This window comes from Alosa pseudoharengus, unplaced genomic scaffold (genome assembly GCF_046254945.1).
Source record: "Alosa pseudoharengus isolate Yale_2024_CS ecotype anadromous, Long Island Sound unplaced genomic scaffold, YU_APseudo_1.1 YU_APseudo_1.1_scf_4, whole genome shotgun sequence".
Classification (NCBI taxonomy): Eukaryota; Metazoa; Chordata; class Actinopteri; order Clupeiformes; family Clupeidae; genus Alosa; species Alosa pseudoharengus.
In genome coordinates, this window is record NW_027468774.1 from 22,187,308 (window position 1) to 22,210,748 (window position 23,441).

At 39.8% G+C, this 23,441-nt stretch overlaps 2 protein-coding genes and 1 non-coding gene across 3 annotated transcripts; all 3 read right to left on the minus strand.

Moving 5' to 3' along the window:
- Positions 1-19: 19 nt before the first annotated feature.
- On the minus strand, positions 20-5,050 carry spc24 (SPC24 component of NDC80 kinetochore complex). Its single transcript, XM_076266842.1, has 6 exons — positions 4,964-5,050; positions 4,316-4,510; positions 4,072-4,216; positions 1,158-1,262; positions 768-844; positions 20-457 (listed from the first exon to the last, which is right to left on the minus strand). The coding sequence occupies exons 2-6, from the start codon at positions 4,482-4,484 to the stop codon at positions 348-350; spliced, it is 606 nt and encodes a 201-aa protein (XP_076122957.1). The 5' UTR covers positions 4,485-4,510; positions 4,964-5,050; the 3' UTR covers positions 20-347.
- A 191-nt stretch (positions 5,051-5,241) lies between these two features.
- On the minus strand, positions 5,242-5,323 carry trnas-aga (transfer RNA serine (anticodon AGA)). The gene has a single exon. It is a non-coding gene; the product is annotated as a tRNA-Ser (tRNA).
- An 8,864-nt stretch (positions 5,324-14,187) lies between these two features.
- On the minus strand, positions 14,188-22,436 carry uqcrc2a (ubiquinol-cytochrome c reductase core protein 2a). Its single transcript, XM_076265322.1, has 14 exons — positions 22,326-22,436; positions 21,004-21,108; positions 20,690-20,839; positions 20,537-20,601; positions 20,370-20,426; positions 19,995-20,119; positions 19,756-19,853; positions 19,504-19,561; positions 19,304-19,399; positions 17,478-17,677; positions 17,252-17,332; positions 16,533-16,609; positions 15,353-15,506; positions 14,188-14,525 (listed from the first exon to the last, which is right to left on the minus strand). Exons 1-14 carry the CDS (start codon positions 22,356-22,358, stop codon positions 14,442-14,444), a joined length of 1,383 nt encoding a protein of 460 aa, XP_076121437.1. The 5' UTR covers positions 22,359-22,436; the 3' UTR covers positions 14,188-14,441.
- Positions 22,437-23,441: the final 1,005 nt, after the last annotated feature.

The window sequence follows — 23,441 nt, forward strand, 5'->3', positions numbered from 1 at the left end:
GTTAGAAAAACTTTAAAAATTTAGTACATGGCATTTTATTTTTTGTAGCCTTTAAATATGCAGAGAAAACAAATATGCAACAGTCAACTATGCCTATTATATTAACATGGTGGCTGATGGCAACCATCAGCATGCTGCAGAATTTAAGATTGAAAAATGATCCAAGATTCTTTCTCCAACTCACCATCAAGCAATGGGAAAAATGAGTGCACTGACATCTAGTGGACAAATAAAATAGTATGAATATGAGTAGACTTTGTGAAGGTATTATATCACATTAAAAACATCTATAAGGACACAATAGACAAGACAGATAGAGCAGATAAAAAAACAATTTCAGAGACAAACTAGTTCCATTCTGTGCTGACTAAACTCCAGAGTTTATCACTGACAGCACATGGCGAGAGCTGGGAGGTGTCAATGTTGATGGGGGTAACCAGGTCTTTCCCATAGTGAACTAAAAGGAAAACAGTTTGACAGTTTGTGAAAAAAAAAAAAAAACTACCTGCATTCAATTTTTTATAACATACATTTAACAAAAACACATGCACTTTCTCCAAATTTAGAAAAATGTACATTGTTGAGTTTGTTTTCAGGATAAGAGTGGCAACTCCATTCCTTCTCTCATTTTAGGCAAGAGTAGAGGAGTAGAACTGGCAGAAAATTCCATTCTCCAAACTTTTGTTTAAAATATCCAAAGTAAAAATTCCAATGATACTGATACTTAGTAGACACAATGATACTAAGTGTTATGTGAGCAATATTACCTCCTTTCAAGATTTGTGGATCCCCATCCATCTCCAGCTTGATCTTAGTGACTTTGTAGTAGAGCTGAGCCAGGTATCTGCAAGACAAAAGGTAAGAACAGAACTGACAACAGAACTCTACACAAGACTTTCTCCCCATTATGGGACACCAGCTATTTTTTTTAGATTACTTTGGACAGAGTTCCATATTCAATGTATGAACAAACTGATGATGGGTCATGATTCAGATGTGCAAAAAGCAGCATTTACTTTGAGCAAGCTATGAAAGTATCTGGAACAGAGGATGGAATTTCTTGTATATTGGCTACCATCTAAATTTTGCAGACCATGTTTGAGTTGAAAACACTGCTATTCAGCCAAAGACAATATGAGAATATTTAAGTTCCTCACATGGCAGAGGGGATAATCTCTGTGGTGTCCTCATCCACCTCCTGCTGCAGGGCTTGCATCTCCTGCTCTGATTCACGCAAGTGCTCTAGCTCCCTCTGCAGGAACCTGCCAAAAAGCAAGGCAAGTTAATGCATGTTTCACATTGATATGGCCTCTTCTCAAACCTCTATTTGCCTCTCTCCTCGGTCCTCCAGTTTGTGCCCCGGAAATTGTTCAAAGCCTAACGTTATCGAGGACATCTCATTCATTTAATTGCAACCAGAGGTAAGACCGAGGAGAGAGGAGGGAGGTGGAAGTCCCGATACGAGAAACACAAGAGTATCCTACGCGGAAGCGTTTTCAGTCGGAATTGTGCGATCATTGGTCCAAGGCAAGCTGCCAAGGTAGAAAGTTCTCTCCCACGTCTGTGGGAGGGAACTTTCCCAACTTTCGCCTTCAAACAAGTTCGTAAGGATTTATTTGCGTCAATAAACTAGTAGATAGACCGAAAAAAGACCTTTATATCATGGTATCTGCACATTTTCCAAATGTGCAAATTTAAAGACTTTTAAGACCTTTTCAAAACATCTAAATGAAAAAAAATAAGACTATACCACGGCAAAAATATACATACGACAACTTAAAACGGTTTCATGCAATAGTTTTTTTTCCCTACTAATTATAACCCCCACCCAATTTTGGATGTCTACAGAAGTTACCAAATATATTTTGACGAAAGAAAAATAATTGTGTGTGAATTACCTTCACAGCTATAAATGCCCAATTTTAGGGTCTGGGCTGCTTGCTTTTGAAGCTGGCTGTACATATTTGGTTGTGCTTACTGGCTGAGGCTGACTGTTCTTCACCTGCGTCTGTAGTAGCCTAGGCTACTTGCCAAAGACATGTGCACTGGACTGGATTCCCTTCAATATTTTAGAAAAGTTAGACTAAGCTATTTAAATATTTTAATAGGCCTACTTTATATAATTTATTATGTGCATCTATTGTCCCACATGCAGCACAGCAAATTAAAGTTAATCCACTACTTTACATTTTGCATACCAGTTGTATCTAAACCAACCAAAGCTTGACTGAAACATCGTAAAAACCATTGACTTTAATTTAAATTAATTAAGAGACAGGTCCTCCTCGCATGATCCTGCTGAAAACTGCTGGTTTCATCTCAAGAACGCACGTATTATGAATGCATGTTTTTTTTTATGTAGCCAGTCGCCGACATTCAAAAAATATGTAGTTATATTCACAACTTTTGGGAAGTAGGCCTACTGGGAAACGCTGGCAAGCAAGCTGCTGACAGATATTACAGGTATTATAACTTAGACAGATATTTTCTTCCCTAGGCTAGGCCAGCAACACACGCTGGAAAGATGCAAACTTAACATGTACAGTATTTCCTCCTGATTGAGAAAATACTGTACATGTTTTCTTTTTCTGGCAGTCCGTGGTTCCTTCATAAATTGCGCAGCAAATTATCAGACAAGTGACAGAAGCACTGCACATAATTTGACCAGCAGACTTCGCGTCCATAGTTTGTGAAACAATTCTGCGTCCAAGCAAAGATTAGATGCCCAGCGCAACTCCAAAAAGGAGGACAAATGCGCGTCCGGCTTGAGGCTGCGCCGGACGCCGGACAGGGCTTTTAAAATCCATATGTCTGGCCTAAATTTAAACGTATGGCCAACTTATTGTTAACTGGCTTACCAACTCTTTCTCCCGCTCACGTAGGCTACCTGCGTATCTCAGGCCTCGGCTACACCACGAAAACGTCAGGCATATTTGTACATACTGTATTATTACCGTTTTCACATCTTTAACCACACCCGTGAAAAATATCTTCACTCTGCAACCACTACACTTCCTCCCGTAGCCTGTCACTTACAATTGCGTTTTAAATACACGAAACGGGATGGAGACATTTCACTTGCTCTCTTGCACTCGCTGGCGGTCCCATACGTAAATTTAATACCTCCCTTTCGAAAATGCAAGACATCCCAGACAATTTAAGACTTTTTAGGCCTTAAAACCTGAAAGTTGTATTTAAGACTTTTTAAGACTTTTTAAGGATCTGCGGGAACCCTGTATATGCTGGAATTATTATGAACTACCATGCAAACTTTTTTTTAAAAGTTCATGCCTGTTTTGTTCACACATTGTATAATAAGTATTTGTTCATGTCGAGAACTATCAAACATTACCTCATTATTAGGGTCAATAAGTGGGAAGAGAGTCCATGTTCATATGACATTTTTTGGCTTTGGTATAAACTCATATTCTCTGCAATTTGCGTGTCTGTTTATTCTAGCCTAAGAGGTGATGCGCCGAATCAGTAATTGACGTCTCTTAAAAGTGATGCGTGCGTGAGTGAGGAGGACATCTCAGCTCTCATATCGGTCTCTCCTTCATTCCTCCATCATCCTATCATTCCTTCCTCGTTTCCTTCACAACATTAATTAGGAGGAGGGGCTAGGACCAGAGAAAGGAAAGAAGGGAGGAAGGGAGGGAGAAGAGGCCTATGCCATCAGAACAAACACACTGCTTGAAGCATCACATGGCATCATGAATATGAACTTCTTGGTAACAGCACTGTGTTAGGCTATACTAAAACCAGGGTTCCCACTCTAAGTGAAATGTAAAATTCCATGACTTTTCCCTGACAAAAAAAACTGAATTTCCATGACCTACTATATATGAAGGTCTATATACTATATATGGCAGGTGTGCACAATGTTATTTTTGAAAATGGAGAGGGTGAAATGTCTGTTTATAAAAATAGCCGGCCACGTGTAAACATAGCATTAATGGTTGAATATTCAGTTTCATTTTTTCATTCACTTGAGTTGTCCAAAGCATTTGTTTTCAGAGTTGTCCAAAGCAGAAGTCAAGAATGATGTCAAGAATAAGGGGTGTAGCTTACTGTGACTCTGACTCCAGGTTCATGCCTTGGGTTTGCTTCTTTTGAATCTCCCGCTGAAGCGTCTCTAGTTCCTCAGTCATTTTATTTGTACGACTCTCCAAATCCAGAAGTGTTTGGCCCACTCTTTCTTCGGACTGGATAAGGTCTTAACATGGCCAACACATGAAATGTATTGTTACAAAATAAGCATTTGCCAACAGAGCTGTATTGTACTACTTAAAATAAAAGCTCAGCGTTTACTTACCATTTAGGAGCTGGGTCGAGGTCTTCTTCGTGTCCAGGTGGTGATTAAACAGCTGTGGTGCTTTATCTCGTATACCTTGCATGTTTCCCTCCGCATTACTGCTATCGATTAGTTGAACACATGACTCTAGAGACTCTTCCAGGTCGTTAAGATCGTACTGTGACCCCATTTCTTAGGTCTCGAAAGTCTTCCAATCTTGAAAAAAAAAAAAGTCTTAACATTGGCGAAACTAAAAAAGAATGTGTAGCTCATTAATAATGCAACTACTAATCGGCCATGGACGTCTGTGTGCACAGACGTAAAAAGACGTGTCAAATTTGAACACACTGATTCTAGCCTCAACAACATATAACTTGTTAACTTTACCACTAATCTTGCATCGTAACATGCTAACAGCAAGCAACTGTAGGTTACGCTAAGTTTAATTATCATTATTATGCTGTCTGTTTGGTACTGGTACTAGGTAACGTACGACTAGCGTGTTAGCTAATGCTAATAAACCGTGGAGCAAACACAGACATTTGATGTTCTCCGATAATCTACGATCGTTCAAATTTAGCATATTTACAGTAAGCCTATTCCATTTGTGCACTATTGTGTAACTATTGTTGTACCTTTAGCACATCCAGCCCTAAAGTCATAACTTACCGTCAAACACAACAACAAATCCTCGGTTTAACATTCGCTTGAGTACTTGAAAAATCCCGCGATCTTCTTCTTTTCCTGCTACTTTTGAGTTGACAGTTTGAAATGTTAGTGCATTACCGCCATCTGCAGGACTGAAATGTGACTGAATACTTCTGGGCAATATTGATAGGCGAGGTCTCCACTTAATCCTGATATTTCCACGACTTTCTACTAATTTTGCATTTGACTCCATTAAGTGATGAAATCAAAACGCCAGAAATACTAAAGAAAAAGCATTTCGTAGTCGGCAGGATTCGAACCTGCGCGGGGAGACCCCAATGGATTTCTAGTCCATCGCCTTAACCACTCGGCCACGACTACTTTATTACATAGCGTTTGAACAGCGACTTTAGGGGTCCAAGCAGAGAACATACCCAGAATTCGAAATATTTAGTAGCTACGGATGACAACTTACCTTTCTTTTTTGCGTGAAAGTTTCTACGCAGGTACCACTACAACGGTCACAAAAGAGTACAGCAGCCATTAAATAGGCTACTTTTAATTTGGTATGGATGTCTCATAAAAATTGTAATTACCTCTGCATAACTGTAGGAGGTACTAGGTTCCATAAATAACACAGAGCAGGTTGGAAGATTTGCTTTAAGTTCTTAATGCATCTCAACAAAATCCCAACAAAACTAAATACACACACAACCTTGGGGAAGAAAACGCTCTGTGGCCGGCCACAATGTTATAAACTTATAAACCTAATAGTCGGCTGCTGTAAGCTAGAATCACAATTTTTTTATACCCTTGCTGTCAATGATAATAACATCTCATTCCAGAGTTTATTTCAGTTTGTCTTTCATTTGCATTATTGGTATAACATAACATCTACAGTTTTTTGGCAAAGACATGCATTCCTTTACAAAAACTCCTTATAATCTTTTCGTGGAGAGCACTGCTTTATGCTGTTCTTTTGTGCTTTCTGCCCCATTGTTGCGCACACATGGATTTTCAAGTTCAAGTTCAAGTAGTTTATTGTCATGTACACATAAAATGAATTATGGAATTCTTGTGCTCAAAAGCCAGCTCAACTTTAAAGAATACATTAAAAGTAGTAATTAGTAATTAAAAATATATATTGTGTGTGTAATGGGGGGGGGGGGGGTGGGGTATGGTGTGTTTGTGTGTGTGTGGAGGGGGGGTGTAATGGGGTGTGTGGTAGGGGATGATGAAATGAGGGATAATGGTGCTAATCAGTGTTAATAACAAGTTCTATGTGATTGTTGGTTTGATATGTTGATTTGATGCGTGCCTAATTTGCATACAGATATCTGCAACGTCATTTCACCTAGTCAAAACGTTAAGTTTGACTATCTGGAATTAACATTGTAGATATCAACAACGTCTTTCTGACTAGTCGCAATTACATTTTGGATAGTTGGAATTGTCATTCAAGATATCTGTAAAGTTAAAAGGGCTTGCCATACTTTTTGCCTAACTTAAGATATCTGAAAAGGAACATGTAGATCTCTTGAATTGAGATGAATTAAAGATATCTTGAACTGGAGTTATGGCTAGTCAGAATCAAATTACAGATATCGAATTCGGTGGCAGATATCAGTAATTCACATATATCTGCAACTGAATTGTATATCTGTAGGCCCTAATGATAAACCCCATACAAATGAATGGCAAAAGTGACGTCATTTGTCCTAGGAAGAATGTCTTTGTGGATATCTGAAATGACAATTGGATAGGAAGAATGTAGTTGCGGATATCTGAAATTTTTTTGAGGCAAAACTGAATTACAGATATCTGCAACACATATCCAGTCTAGCTGTTAAATGTTAAAATTGCTTAGCATAGTCTAACGTTATAACAGATGCTCAGAGATAGAGAGTATTATCCTACACATCCGCCCCTTCCTTTCGACATGTACATTGTGCCAATCATGTGGTGTGTTGTGAATACATTGTGCCAATCATGTTTTGTGATCTTGCTGCTGGAGAAAGGTTGGTGTCGTGAAGCCTTGCACAGGCGCATTTCTGCTGAAATAGATGCCCTATCTATCTATCTATCTATCTATCTATTACAGCTTGATGGCATTAACGTTAACGTTAGCACGTAGTAGTATGTCTCAATTACATTTTGTCAAAAATGCCCTCCTCCTCTCCTCGCCTTTGATGCTTCCCTAACTTAGCTGCAGTGTAGCCTATATCCTTAGCAATAAGTAGATGCAGCATTGCGTCTTGAACAGGGATGCAGTGGAGGCTAAATGCAAGTAAACGCAGTTTCCACCTCTGAAATTTCAGAAATAGTTTTTCCATCTCTTATTAGAGTTTATCCACCTCTCAAAAGAGTTTATTCACCAATTACAACATTTAAAAATCACACTATATTATCCACAATAACAATAGGCCTATGTACACTCATCAACACTCTATGAACCACTTAATGCCACTTGTTATAAACATTGGACAATAACCTTCACCATCATCAAACATGTTCTGAATGCCTTTTTATAAAAATCCACCTTACCGTGATCACAGAATTCATAGTTTACCCACCTCTGATTTTACCACTACATTCCTGGTCTTGAAATATTCACAGGAATCCACAGGAATTAAATATTCATGTTGTTTTATCCAATATTGTGCATAATATGTATCGCCCATCTTATACACACCCAAGAAAATGCAAAAATAGAGACATTGGTGTAATTATTCCATTTTGTGTAGTCATTCTATATCAGAACCTGACATAAGTTACAATACAAATAGTCTACAAGAAACCTCAGAAATGCATACTTTTATTGTCAGTATGCATTTTGGGTAACCAAAAATATGGGGAGTTTCCATAGGGCATTACAAAATGCATGAGCATACCTTGGCAAACTAGATGTACCGCATAGCGGTACAAAATATGACCGCCGCTCATTCCTGTACATCTGTTACGCGAAAATAAATCACACTTCAATTTGTCTCCATATTTTACTCCATCCCCCACTCTTGAAACTTTTGTGTATGCTTGTTTGGCATGCCTGAGTGTGTGTGTGCGGCTACACAGAAAGTAGCCTACTGGTGCTGAAAAGGTGAATAGATTGTAGAATAGCCAAAGAAGATGTAGCATTGTTATAAAACCTTTAAAATCTCTAAACAATCACAAGTAGGGCAGTTCATCACAGTTCATCCATTGCAACTGGATTGATGAAAGGTCACTTACACCTGTAGGCTACATTGTATTTGGGAAAAGCAAAAGGTATCAGCATAATTGTATTTATTTATTTATAAATAAACAAAAACATCTCTGTCAGTTCCATGCCGTTTTCAACAGCTATCAAAAACAAAGGTCATTTTTGGATGGATGGATTTTTTGTGAATGTTTCTTCTTCTACATAAGATTTTAGTCATCTTTAGTTCATGTAATACTTTATTGTCAATGCACAAATTAAGTAACAGTAGTCTGAAACTTTATTGTTAATGCACAAATTAAGTAACAGTAATCTGAAACGAAATGCTGTTTTACATCTAACCAGTGGTGCAAATAACTGACATGTCCAAATGGGCCATGATGAAATGCGTCGCTAGACTGTTCATACACATTTTAACAGGCCAAAGTTGAAGAGCTGTTGTCCGTTATTGTTCGTGCAAATATAGGAAATCAAAAAATAAATAGCGGGCAGATCAGACTGGGTTCACCCAGCCTAGTCCATAGGCACCCGATATTGTTTAATTTTCCTGATATCCACGCTCTGGCTATTCTAAATGCAAAAATGCATCAGGAAGTTATGACAAAACTGTAACTAACAAACTAGATCCTAATAGAAAGCTGTTAGCTTCCCTAAACTACAGGTAGGCTTATAAGGTAGGCCTATTTACAACATAAATTGTCAATAGGCTGCTGGCGACACAAATAAATCTCCTTTGGAAACCAATGGCTTACGCCTTACAGTATCAAGCGGACTTAAACTGCCATATCGTGGCGAAAAGTTGTAATAAAATTCATGCAGCTCCATGAGTCAAGGAAAGCGCGAATGAAGTAGCCACTTCTAAATGGGACCCACACAGTAGCTTAAGGTGTGTTGCTAAAGCAGCCATAATGAAATGAAGGTGTCATTGTTTGGATACTTCACACACACGTGCTTTTTAATTTCACAGACTACAACTACCAAGCTGGAATCAAAGCACATCGATTCCCCTCTCACACCCTGCACGCACTTAAAACAAAATAAACAGGCGTCTCAGTCTCACGCATGTATAGGCAAAACTGTATCAGACCGGTGTAACGTTGCTAAATCTTCCATTGCACAGAATGATTTTTGTAGCACGTGCAACAAATGACAGTCGAAAGATACAATTACAGTGCTGCTATCAATTTGCTTGGTATAACCGCATTTATAGTTTTCTACAAATGCAATCAATCAAATTGGCCTCCATCACTCAACCAACGCTAACGGTAACATTACCTAGGTCCTTATTGATATTATAAGATTAACGTACCTGCAGTAAAAACCAAGCATAAACATCCTCAGATTTATTTCGGCTTCAAGAAGAAATGGGAATTACATTTCATGTGAACATTGTCCAATCCTTATTAGACGTTCTCTGCGGTAAACAGTCCTTGTAGGAATTGTTTTTCCAACCCACTTTTAACTTCCAACAAAATTAAGTCTCACTGCAACGATGCGCCATCTAGTGGACAAACGACTATTTATCGCCAATACTGGAAATGCAGCCATGATGATGATGATGAATATTTATTTTGGCTTTCTTTTAATCCTACTGAATTTGTAATTATGTATCGGCCGTTCTAATACCGATAGTATGTGGGTGCCTGTGTGTGTGTGCATGTGTATATGTGTGCACCGCCATCTACAGGCCAATGAGTGTACAGTCACTAAATGTACACATAACCTAATTTTTTTAGGACCCCCCCATGGATGAAATTCTATGAAACTTGGCATACCCCCAGAGAATGCAAGGTCAATCATACACATACAATTTGGTGCAGTTCTGAACATCTTAACTGAAGATAGGGGCGATTAAAGCAGAATAATATTGCATTTTCATTTTTTACCTATTATTTAAAAAGAGAGACTGGCACTCTTGCACTCTGGTAACATTTGTGTGGTCCAGGTAGATAGATAGATAGATAGATAGATAGATAGATACTTTATTGATCCCCAGGGGAAATTCAAGGTCTCAGCAGCATACATTAGTGCTGCCGCGATTAGTCGACTTAGTCGACCTAATCGACCATGAAAATTAGTCGACGGCAATTTTTTTAGTCGAAGAGTCGTTTTACTATTGACCACCTATTTATTTTTGGTCTCCCGTCTCAAACGGCTCATTGTAATGTTATTAACTCTTGAAAAGTACGACTGTCAAACAGGCTACTTAGACTTTGGCAGTCATGTTTTAAACCCTGCCATGCACGCAAGTGTAAACTCGAGCAGCAAAACTGCGTGCCTGCCTGCTTTCAGCGAGCGCAATTCATTATTAGGAAGAGCTAAGTGGGGGAAGCTAAACTAGTTACGCTAGTCCAGACTCTGACTAGTATTGTGGAAATTGCAATAAATTAAGTGAAGAGAGTGGCTCACGTTGACAACGCAACGGTGTGTAAAAAACATGCCGCCCCTGTGATATCAACAATAAGGTGCGCGTCATTTCCCATGTTGAATAAGTCACAACGCTTAGCGTTCAAGCCACTGATAAAGTGAGGTAACCTATGTGGTAAGACGCGCAAAGTGCCTGTACCCTATTTGTTTTGAACATGCTGATGTCAGGCTCATTTGCAAAATCCTCAACTCCATACGCCTTTTCAAAATTGGCTAGACCAGCGTTTCTGAAACTATGGGCTGCGGACGAGCACCGGCCGCAACGTGGATACTGCTGGTCCCGGAGCCGCAGAGTGAAATTATTCCCGGGGCTTCGTCTGATAATTTGCTGCGCAATTGATCAAGGAACCGCGGACCGACAGAAAAAGAAAACAAACGTTTCTGCAATCAGTGTCATCAAACATAGAGGCATTAGCCTGGCGAGCCAGGCATACCATTAGTGTTCATTCAATGATGCGTGTGCGCGAGAGAAACTGAAACCACTCGATAACGTTGGTAGCAAAGCTCCGATTCAACCTATTGAAGCTATTTAATTATGAAACGACATTTAATAGAACGATGTGGATTTGTGCAACTTCCATAAAAGCACAGACTAATACACTATCTAGCATTGTATTGTATAGTCAAATTTGAATAAAGTGGCCAAAAGCTATTGTGGCATAATTAAATGTCATGTTAATATTCTTTCCATTTGCCTACCAGTGTATGATGCTTGCATGAGGGAAACATCCCAAAACAATGCCACCCATATAATTGCTGGTGTTTTGAGAAGTATTTATCATGCAACCATGCAAAAGCAATGAATTAATTATATTTTACATTGGTAAAGCAGTCCTCTAATGTGCATGTTTTCACAAACTTTTTGTGAACAGTGTTAGCACTTTAAACATTGGCTGCTTTGAAGTGCATGTATAACAATATAGCATAACAATAATAATTGATAATGATAATTTGATGGGGGGTGGGTTCATGTAGGTGCCATGACCGGCCCTCAGGTCAAAGAAGTTTGACAAACATTGAACATTGTTGATGTCCATGGCAACACTGGCATACAAATAAAGTATATCAAAGGTCTGACATTAGACCTGATGGTAGCATTTGATGGTGATTTCTTTTTTTTACACGTTTTTGAACAGTTTACTTAAGTTTTCCCTTCAGTTGAGTTAAAAATAAAATGGACACAACGAAATAACAAACACTTGATTTAAAAAAAAAAAAAAAAGTCGTTTAGATTAGTCGACTAATCGAAAAATTAGTCGAAAGATTAGTCGTTAGAAAATTAGTCGTTAGTGGCAGCACTAGCATACATACAACACAAACACATTCTTTAACAGCAGAAAGAGTAATTAAAGTATATAATATAAAAACACAACTAAGCAGTAAGGACAGTAGAAGATAAAGAATATGCTAAATATACTAAAATACAAATTATACTAACACTTAATACAATATGTAAAAATATACTAAAATACAAATTACAAAAATACAAATTATACTAACACTTAATCTAAATCAATTCTAAAAACAGTATCCACATAGTGGTGATTAATAAATCAGAGGCGCTTGCAATGACTGAGGCAGGGACTGAGCCTGTGATTCTCTGTGCATAGTAAGGTATGGTAAGGTGCTCTAAGGTGCTCTGTGTGAATGAGTGTCATGGTGGTAGTGCAATGGTGATAGTGGTCATGGTGATAGTGCAAATGAGTAAGTCAACAGTGCAACAATGCAGAAATAAAGTAAAGTAAAGTCTATATATCTATATATTTAACTATTTAAGAAAATGTATAAGTGTGGCCACAGTTCTGCTGTGGCATGGAGGGGGGGGGGGGGGGGGGGGGGGTTATGCATATGTGCTAATGTGCTAATAAAAAGGTACCATTCACAAGACTACTTTTACTTTTAGACTTTAAGTACATTTCCAAGCCTGTTGTTACTTTTACTTGAGTAAAGAAGTTAAATCAGTACTTCTACTTTTACCAGAGTATTTTTTAACACTATTTGTATACTAGGCTACCGGTACTTTTGCCATCTCTGCCGCAGAGTACAGGGACTTGCCTAAAAGGACTTCGGTATTATTGCTGGGGGCAAACACCTTACTGTCTATGGGCAACATTTGCCAGAACACCGGCAATCAAAGACACCTATATATGATTTCCAGTCAGAGTCAGTCACATGTTTCTCCATTGTTGCCACCACCATGGCGGCGCTCGTTCTGGAGCCCAATGCGATCAGAGTATAAGTTAGGACTACTTCTATACTATTTGATGCCGTCATCTAGCTTTCTAATATGGGTATGGTATTAAGCAGACGCGTTTGTCCAAAATATATGGTAAATTCAATTTGATTCACGTCTTATTCGCTCTTGGCCTAGACAGAAATGATGAAAAGGCCCTAAATAGGCTATTTCATGAGCAGGTGAAACAAAACGGCGATCTGTTCTCAGTTGCTCCTCCATGGGTGATGGAGACTACAAGTCTGTCGACAGTTTGGTTTGTCGTCGTGATAGTGTTCACCAACACAAACAAATTAAATAAAGGCATACCTTTATGTTCGGTCATGTAGCCTACGTGTCTTCATCTTCCTTTCTTCTTTTCCGCGGAGAAGTTCTGCTTGCATACGGCTATCCCGTTATTTTGCGCTTTGCCACTAGGGTCACAGTAACCAACTGTAGCATAACTCTTTCCTTTCGTCCAATAATAGTTTGTCTGCAAGTTTATGTGACCATTGCAGTCAGTGTTTACAAATCGTATACTTTTTTTTTCTTTCACAAAACAGATTAATTAGGAGAGGATACCTAATTAATCATCAGTGCCACCCTGTCCCCCTCAACACACAAAAAGCACAACTTTTTAAAAGTGTGCAGTCAATTGGGATTACTTTGATCAAAAACAATCTGGTTTATCCTGATCCTATCTGAAGGATTGATTCAAAGTGGATTTCAGGCACAAAAAACATTAACGTTGGTCAAATAATATATTAGTCATGTATAAGCACTTTTGTTAACTGTTACAGTAGTAAATATTATTTATTTGTTGTGGATTAGACAGGGGTCTGACTGTTTATAAGAAACTGACAAAGGAAGGGGATGTTTATGTTTTATTGTGCTGTTTTCTGTCTTAGAATAGATAACACAAGTAAAGCAACACAATGGATTATTCTAACTGTACCTTCCATGACCACTTGGCTAAATTGTGATATGAAGTCTAATTTAGTGGCATTGATAATCCAGATGTTATACTGAAAAGTTTGTACCTGGATCAGGGTGATCCAATTCAAAATAGTTTTGAAAAACCAGCATAACAGTCAGATGGCTAAACTGCTAGATAGTAAAACGTTGGATTTCCAAATACCACATGGACATGCTTGGAAGTACTTTACATCCCTATATCTGTAAGCAGCCTATTGTTAGACATGAACTTCATACTATTTCTAAAGGATCACATCGTTCATAATTTCTCCAAAGGAGCAGAATTAAATTCAGATGCATTTTCATGAAATCACATGACATTTCCTTAAAATGTGCTATTGTCATCACTCTACATTGCCCTTCCTAGAGATCTGAGTTATTGTATGTTTCCATTTATCAGCATTATATTAGAGACAACAACATATTCTGGGAGAATTGATTTCATAAACCATTTAATGAATTTACATCAGATATACAGTGAAATAGACACGTGTCCCTTTATTTGGTGCTTGTGCACACTGAAACTGTAGAACAAAAACTAGGAGTAGCTGGTGACAAACATTGTCAAATGCAGTTGGTAGTCGTTATGTTTTTTAGGACCATTTCTCTTGCATTTCTTTCTGCAGCAAGGCAACAACTGCCTTCGTTTAATAATTAAATACAGGTGACCCCCCCTCCTCTTCTCCCCCTCACAACTCGTCCACAAATGGTGTGTTCACCAGATGTCCACTGCTGGCCATTGTTTTCTTGCCGGACACAAACTTCTTTGCAGCCTGCAGGAATAAGTACAATAAAACCAGTAACTAAACATTGTTCAATGAAAACACATGGGGCATATTTGTTTCACTGAATATTTCATCTACACAATCAATGTGTTTTAAGTGGAAAGTGAGTGATAATAGAAATTTCACAAACAACGTTAAAAGTCACATTATTTTACCCGTTTTCCCACAATTTGATGTGGTTTCTTGAGGTCTTACTAAAACACCTGTGTCAAACTTTGGTCAAAATACCAAAAGGAATAAGCATCACCACAAAGTTATCAACCCTGTCTGAAGAACTCTGTTCAGAGCACCTTGTTTGTGTGTCTGTTCCTTTACAAATACGAGCATATTGCACGATAGCTTTTCTTTGACATGTTTGCAGGATGAAAAGCTAACTTTCGCTCTTTCATTCTTCAGGTGTTAGTGGAGACTTGGTCCAGAACGACAAAATGTAGGTGGTTTTATTTAGCGGTTTAGCAGGTGGAGCAACGATAACGTCACTGACTACGAATCGATTGACTGGGTCTGTGTCGCTTCATCTGTGTTGCTTCGGACAAAAGCATCTGCTAAATATCAGTCAATGTTAACTTTAACTTTATTCAACAAGCTTCCCTTCTTGACATCATGAAGGCCAAGAAGTTCTGAATGGCTCATTCTCATCTCACTGAACCAGGTTTCCAGATCTAGGCAGCCCATAAATGAACAATTCTGTTTTATTTATCAAGAGTCAGGCTCTGACTTGATTGGGGCATAACTTCCAGTCCACAACCAAAGTTGGCATGGTAAATCCAAATAATCCTGTCTATGATAAATGTGTGTATGGTGGGAACACTCACGTTTGTAACATCACTGGAGGTTACCGTGTCGATAGCCTGGAGCACTGCCTCAGGTTTGCTATAGGCTCCACTGCTAAATACCTGTGCTGCCACCTCCTCCAGGAGGCCTTCTGTGGTCTCTAAGGACATCAGGTACTCTGCCTTCACCTGGTTCCTGTAGGAGAGAAAAAACAAAAACAAATCTGAGGCTCTGCTGTGGGAGAACACATTCTTAAAGGCACCCTTTAGTTTAGTTTTTTTTACCATAACATACCATTTCCTAAATCATTTTGATGGCTCATAACATGACAAACGCCACTTCTGCCATTGTCTTAGTGGCCCTCTATAGGCGATTACCGACCTAGCAACAAACACTGCCGCCCCTCCTCCGAAATCAAAATGGAATTATGTTCATACTTTGTAGCAAAAGATTTAGTTTGTTTATTATTGCAAGAGCAAATCTTCTTTAGTGCCGCTTTAAGGAGGATGTTGGTACTTTTTGTTGCAGATGTGTTTAAAGGACAATTCCGGCGCAAAATGAACCTACAGTGTAGGGGTTAATAACACATGTGTACCGAGTTCGTCCGTTCTCTGGGATATGTTTTCATGCTAATCAAACGTGACCAGTTTTACCACAAACCGCTAATTAGCGTTAAACGCTAGTCTTCGGGGCACACGCAAAGTAAAAAGAAATCGCTATTTCTATACCACTAACAAGGCTCAAAATAGCACCACACTTCCACGGTAACATAATGAGGGGCCCTACATGTAAACCGAAGCATTGAGAAGTTTGTAAGTGTACAGACAGTTTATTAAAAAGATTGTTTAGAAACAGTACCGTTCACAGTATACAAGGGGGCGCCATCTTGAGAAAACAGTCACGTGACAGTTCAGCTAGCGTTGCTCCCATAGACGGTCTATGGTTGCTCCAGTCCAGCGTCGTGCAACGTGAGCTGAATTGTCACATATTTTGAGCCTTGTTAGTGGTATAGAAAAAGCGATTTCTTTTTACTTTGCGTGTGCCAGTTGCGCCACAGCTGGGGCGCATATAAACCATTCTCAAAGTTAGATATCGCTTGCCTTCTCTGAAGATCTCAACTTGAGTATGTCAACTAGCATTCTGTGTTGACATGAGGCCTGATGTTCTCACCACACAAATGTACAGTCATGTTTATGTGGGTGAGCTCAGCTGTGGTCTTACTTTGCCCTGGCCAGGTCCTCCGCGGAAAGTCCTCCATCCGCAATAGCAGCCACCTGAGCCAAAGCAGCTCTGATCACCTGAAGGGGCCACATAAGGGAGATATGTGAGGACATGGCTATGTTCTCCAATCTGTAAAGTTGCTCTGGATGAATAAGTGGGTAAAACACATAGTGCCCTTTTTTGTGCACGAGCAAGTGTCTTTACTAGTTTCTGATCTTTACTGAGTTTTCTAACCTAGTGTCCATATCAGAATCAGAATTAGAATCAGTTTAATCGTCCAGGTTTGCATAAACAAACGAGGAATTTTACTCCGGTTAATCTTAGCTCTCAAAGTACAACACTCACTTAACATATAAGAATAAAAAATAAAAGACATAAAAAGAATAAAAGACTAAAAACAGAACAGTCACAGAAAACAGTACAGGAACCACATATTTATGGTTTCATATAATAACAGTCCCCCCTAGAGCAGGGACTTACTTTACCCTGTTAAAGTTCCTGAAAGTGATCATACTGTGGCGGTTCCGCCAGTGGGCACACGCATAAAGATGGGAGAACCCCCCAGTTCCTGCATTGGAATAGCCCCTCTAGAGTTGCTCCACCCTTGGGCTAAGCCAGCTGATGTCAGTCTTTCAAGTACTGACTGCCTACTGTCTATATCTGGATGAGCATACTGACCACATGCAATAGCTTCTGCACAGTTACTGAGCAGTACTCACATCTCCAGCAGCATCATATTGTGAGACAGTGTAAACCCCAAAGAGTCCGGAGTCTGAGTATGTGGCACTGAAGGCTGTGGCCTACAAGAGAGATCATCCATCATCACTACCGCAACATCATCTTTCTAAATGTTATTTCCTATCTCAAAATATAAACGATATGTGTAGATGTTTAATCATTGGTAAATAAAAATCATAGCAGCTGAATGCCTACACATCTACTTACATCAAATGGTTGTGTGGTGGCCTTGGCGATGCCCTGGCAGAGTTTGCTGCAGATGTTGGCTCCTCTCTTGACATGAGGGCCAGCTCCCAAAGCCCTCTGCAGCACACTGAAGGCGTTAGCCTCCACAGAGCCAGTCACTGCTGACTCACTGGCCACCAGAGCATGCACCAGCCCATCAGCACTCTGTAGCCGCATCTCACCTGCCAGGGAAGAGTCGCCAGTCAGCTTACACAGCCATACCATCCATATACACCATATTTATCTTAGGGTTTACATCAACTGGCAATATGCCGGCTTTTAGCCATGGCACGGATAGTTGTCTGGCAGATGAAAATATCAAAATATGCGGATGGGAATAAGCCAAATAAACTAAATCGATATTAACAAAATAAATATACTAAAATATGCTTTATATGTTTTGTAACCTACAAAATATTTCGTTCTTACCTACTGGACAAAAGTATTGGGACACCTGGCCCTTACACCTACAGGAACATTTATGATGTTCCATTCTTCATCTTTAGGCACTAGAAAACTACAACAGCTTTCAAACTCCTAGAAAGGTTTTGGAGTATGTTTTGCAGAATTGATTCATTCATTGAGTTCATCCCAAAGGTGTTCAATGGGGTCGAAGTCAGGCCTGTGTGGGCCCATGAAGTTCTTTCCCACTCAACTCAGCCAACCATGTCTTTATGGATCTTGTATGGTGCACCCTATGACAGTACCATGCTTGAATACAATGGGATCTTCTTTCACAAATGTTTGTTATCGCAGACTACACAACTACTGGTAGGTGCTTGATTCTTTGTGGTAATGGGTCTGAATGAAACACATTAATACAGTGATTAAGTAGTTTAAGTGTCCCAATAGTTTTATCCATATGGTGTATAAAATGTGTTGCCAAGACAACTTATGCAAAAGTATATATTGCACCACAATCACTCTATAGCAACAGCCCTGTTCTGGCCCAGCCATGGCTCAACTCTGCATATTAGCGTGAAATTGGGGCTCTTGGATTCTAATCCAAGAGTCAAAATACCTGTAAAAATGTGTGTCTTAAAGAGAGCACTCTAAGCCTCATGAGTGAGACTACAGTAATAATGGTCTCAATTCTGGCCAAAGGCTGTTGAAACCTGAGCTCAACAGCAGGGCTGCACAATTATCGCAATATAAACCAACACAATTACCCAATCGCAAAATCTACAAATAATCATGCACAATCATGCTCATGTTAATTTTGTCACATTTCTGACTTTTATATTAATTTCATCCTCACTGACTATGCCGCTTCTGGTTAGTGGGTGAGCATAGTGTGTGAGGGGCACAGCAATTCTGATTGGTGAGCTTCACAGTTGGTCATGGGTACTGTGCTTCTTGTGCACCGGGTGCACTCACCAATCAGGGGTGGCACAAATCAAAGAGACATTTGGAATAGTATTGAGCTGAATCAATTAATTGACATTCAAAAATCATATCTCAAATCGCAATTGCAATATCTGTCAGAAAAAACACAATTAGATATTTTCCCCAAACCGTGCTGCCCTTCTCAACAGCCAATTGAATTACAGCCCTCACTTCCCTGTTCCTGAATCAATGAGTTAAAATCATTGGAATAGTCACTTTGATTGTTTTCCATTTACAGATCCTGGATTGTGCACAAACAATATATTTTTAATTGGACACACTGGCCAGAGAGCCAGAGGAATGTCAGGAAAGTTTCACTTTGTGATGGTGTAATAGGATTATCAGGGATGGCACCTTGAAGCAGCAGCAAGTGAAAAAAACAGCACTCCTTGCATTTGTTCAGGTGTTCCCAATTCTCCTACCTCCACGGTACACAGCTTTGGCCCTAGGTACTCCAGCTCCAGGATGGACGTTCAGGTACTGCTCTCCCATCTGCTTCAGCACGGAATGCTTTACACCTGTGACAAAAGCACATTAACAATAATCAAGCCAGGGCACAACAATGACATGGCTAACCTACTACCTACAAGTACAACATATTACAAACTCAACTGTTACTCACCAAGTCCAACAACGGTCATTCTTGCACTGGTGTAATTATTCTCCACAAAAGATTGCAGCTAATTAGAAAATTAACACAAATATTTCAGTTAAAATACATTTAGAAATGGGCACTAGAACTTAGATCAGAGCCTGTAACATATATCAGTGTGTCTGTACTGTGTTCTGAAAAACCCAGTGTCTAATATTTACCAGTACTGTATTTGTGCAGTGCAAACCTGCTCTCAACTTTTTGGTGAAACATGTCCTTTACCTGGTCAGACCTGATTTTGCCCACATTGAAGTCTGGGCAATACAACGAGTTGGAAAGGCCATTTTTGTATGCAGCTTCATGCAACTTCTCCACAACACCTACAACATATTGAACAAGACATGATGTCTTATAAGTGTTTAGGGGGGGAAGATGTTGAGATTCTGAGCATGTATGAACTCCCAACATCAAGGGGGGAAAAGTACAACCATGTCACTGGTTTGAAATGTTGACAGACTTACCGATTTGTGGACACTCTTTAGCCATGGCCTTGTCAACCTTGATTCTTGGGATGAGGTCTGACAATTCCCATGGTCTAAACTCAGGGGCAGTGATCACGCTGATCAAGTACTCCATGACTGTGTCACTGTCAGAAATATCAGGGCAACAGATGAGAGAAAATGGTCACAGTTTTGTTTTGCAAACAATTATAATGCTGGTACATTATTACCTTGTGCACTCACTGATTTAAGTGGATGTTTTTCACAAAAAAACATGGCAACGATTGCTACGCATTATCAAAACATCTTTCCAGGACTGCTTTAAAACACAGCCTGTGAAATTTGTTCCCTACTATTTACATACACCAGAAAATAGAAAAGAATTGACAGACTTACAAGTCATCTCTCAGACATTCTGCAGAGTAAGCCATGTGTTCCCTGGATGATGTCACACTGTGAGATATAAATAATAAATAGAGTTGTCTTAAGAATGGGACTAGCTCAAAAGTCAGCAGAGGCCCTGTGGCAAAAGGTCATATGAGTATAGTTGATAGCAAACTGACCTGAGAGAGCCTCCCACGGCCTCTATACTCCGACAGATCTTAAAAGCAGATGCGCCTTTTGTGGTCTGTAAACCACGAACAACCGTCAATCAGTGCTTCTGTATGTAATCAGTGCATTGGAATATGGAATCATATGCTATGCTGTGATCTTACCAGGTTTCCTGCTAATCGCAGCACATGTGTAAGCCCAACATTGTCTGGTGTCTCATAGCGGCTGCCAGCTTTCACAAACACACCGATTTTGGAAATGGGAGAATAGTTTTCTAAGGAAGCAATCAGCAGGCCACTGGGCAGTTTGGATACCTGAGGAAACAGAATGCAAAGACAACCATGGAATTTTGCTCAGCACAGTCTGAAATAGTTCTATGCCAAACCATATTCAATAGGAAAGCCAATGGAACCATCGTAGTTATAGGTCTAAGTAAAGCCTTAAATTGGAAAAGGAATTAAGGTGTGCAGGAGCCAACCTGGATATCCTGTGGCTGGAAGACTGGCTTGACAGGGGCATTGCGGCGGTCCACAGGTAAAGGTTCGGCCAGCGAGCTCCTTCTGGCAGCTGCATAACATCGTCTCTGTGAGGATGGAGGAACAAAAAGCTAAACTCAAAAATCCAGAGGGAATCCTTAAACTCCGAAGGAGGTCTCAGGGGTGGGTGAATACAGTACTCAAGGTTTAGGCACAGGGACAAAACTAAGTGGAACGGGACACCAGATAGAGTGGCTATCTATAGCTTCAGTAGTGTGAATTCATACGACCTGGGATAGTGACCCGAACGGGTCGGCATACGACCTAACATGACCCAATACAGTACCTTGTGTTGACTGTCAGAGAGAGAGAGGAAATGGCAGGGGGAGAGAATTAAACACAGACATAAGGATAAGAAATGCACGTTATTTTACCTCTCTGAACTGGTAACTCCCTGGTCATTCTATAGCCTAACCCAAATCTGAAATTCTTTCCAGCGGTCAAGCTAAACCGACGGCACAGCAGGGAATAAAAATCACATGCCCTTATGTCAAAGCATCCCTTCATGAGGGTAACGTTACATAACATCTGAACAGTAACGAACACTGATCTATGTCTCGGTGAGATTACAGGTTAACTTTACAAGTACCAAGATAACGTTAACCTGGGTCTTCAGAGTGGTAGAGAAAAGTCGACTCTGGAAGTCCAGTGCTTGCACCAACTAGGCTAACGCGAGTGCTGCCAAAACAGCGCTAATAACAGCATTAGCCAGAGGACGTATTTTCTGTTCGGCTTTCTACGGTTACCTTGTGGTTGTATCTCTCAAGACCTACACCGATAGATCGACTCTCAGAGAAAAGTAGGAGATTATAGTGAAGTTTATTTGTATGATGAAAGATCTATCCATATCAATACAATGACCTTCAGTAGGCTACCACTAAAACGTTAGCTGGCTATGCTAACGTTGTTGCTTGCTATGTCTATGAACACCTCAATCAAACTTTGCTAGCACGTTTGCTAAATGTCAACATCATATCAGGACTTTGGGAGTAAGCAAGCCCTATTTCACAAAATGTAAGCACACAGCAGAACTGAAAATAGATGTAAAACTTTAGTCACACAGCCATACCTGAAACACGTTATTGCAAAATCTAATCTGACTGTAAGTGGGAGGCCTTGCGTTAACAACCGATTCACTTTTGTTAGCTAGCTACTATATCAGCGTCTTAATATTTTAGAGATTAACAGTTGACAAAAAGCTATCACATACACAGAAAGAACAGAGAGATTTAAATGAAATATTATCAAGAGTATGAAAACTTACAGAGAGATGATTCAGAGGTCGAACTCCTTTCATGACTGTTTCTCGATGGGGGAAAAAGGCAGATATGGCTGACTTGGCGTCCTACCCATAGGTCCTACCCCAAGTACTACCCAGACTCCACGGTAGTAAAAAGCAACCCTACTGGCCGAGCCAAAGATGGTCACAAGTTACCTCAGAAAAGTGTTCTTAGAAAGCTGGGTTCTTCATCAACTAGATGTACCGCAGAGCGGTACAAAATATGACCGCCGCCCAGTCCAGCACATTTTTTCCAGAAAAACAAATCACGCTGAAAGGCCTATATGATTCGAACTGTCTCACTAAATTGCATTATCCACACTCAATTCTCACTGGTATCTGCTAGACAACAAGTACCAAAACATGATTAGTTCATAGATTTCACATGTAAAATTCATTTTATACAACCCCACCCCCATCTTGCCTGTTTATAATTCTGAGAAATTCTTGAATTGTGTGCATGTGTGCGTGTACACGTTTATGTTTATGTGTGTGGGTGTGTGTGTGTGTGCGTGCTTGTGTGTTTGCCTGCGTATGTGTGTTAGTGCATGTGCATGCATGCGTACATATGTCTACTGTGTGAGTATGTGTCATACGTATGATTACTGTGAATGTATGTGTGTGCGTGTGTATCTGTTTATGCACATGTGTGCACATGGAATGGGTTAACATGACCCCTGGAGGCAAACATATGGAAAAAATTGGTCATCCTAGGCCCTACGGTTCTCAAGATATTCACAGAAAGCTGTGTCTGCCCTACCCTCCTTTCGGGGGGTCCAGTACAGTGGGGGGGCTACAGATCAAAACGAAAAACGATGGTTCCATGCTATCCATGTGGGGTAACATGCCCACCAAGTTTCGTCTACCCCGGTCTGTCAGTGTCCCGGGAATCCTTGACGGAAATTTGGACATGCGAAAAAGAAAAAAAAAGAAAATAAATCTGACTAAACCTATATGACCGCCGCTTCGCTGCGCGGCGGTCATAATTACTAGTATGATATTGTTTTAATGGTGAATACACTTAAGAATAATATGTCCACAATATATAGGCTATGTCAGAGAGAGTAACTAATTGCCCCTCATTTAAAAGGAGGTTGGAAA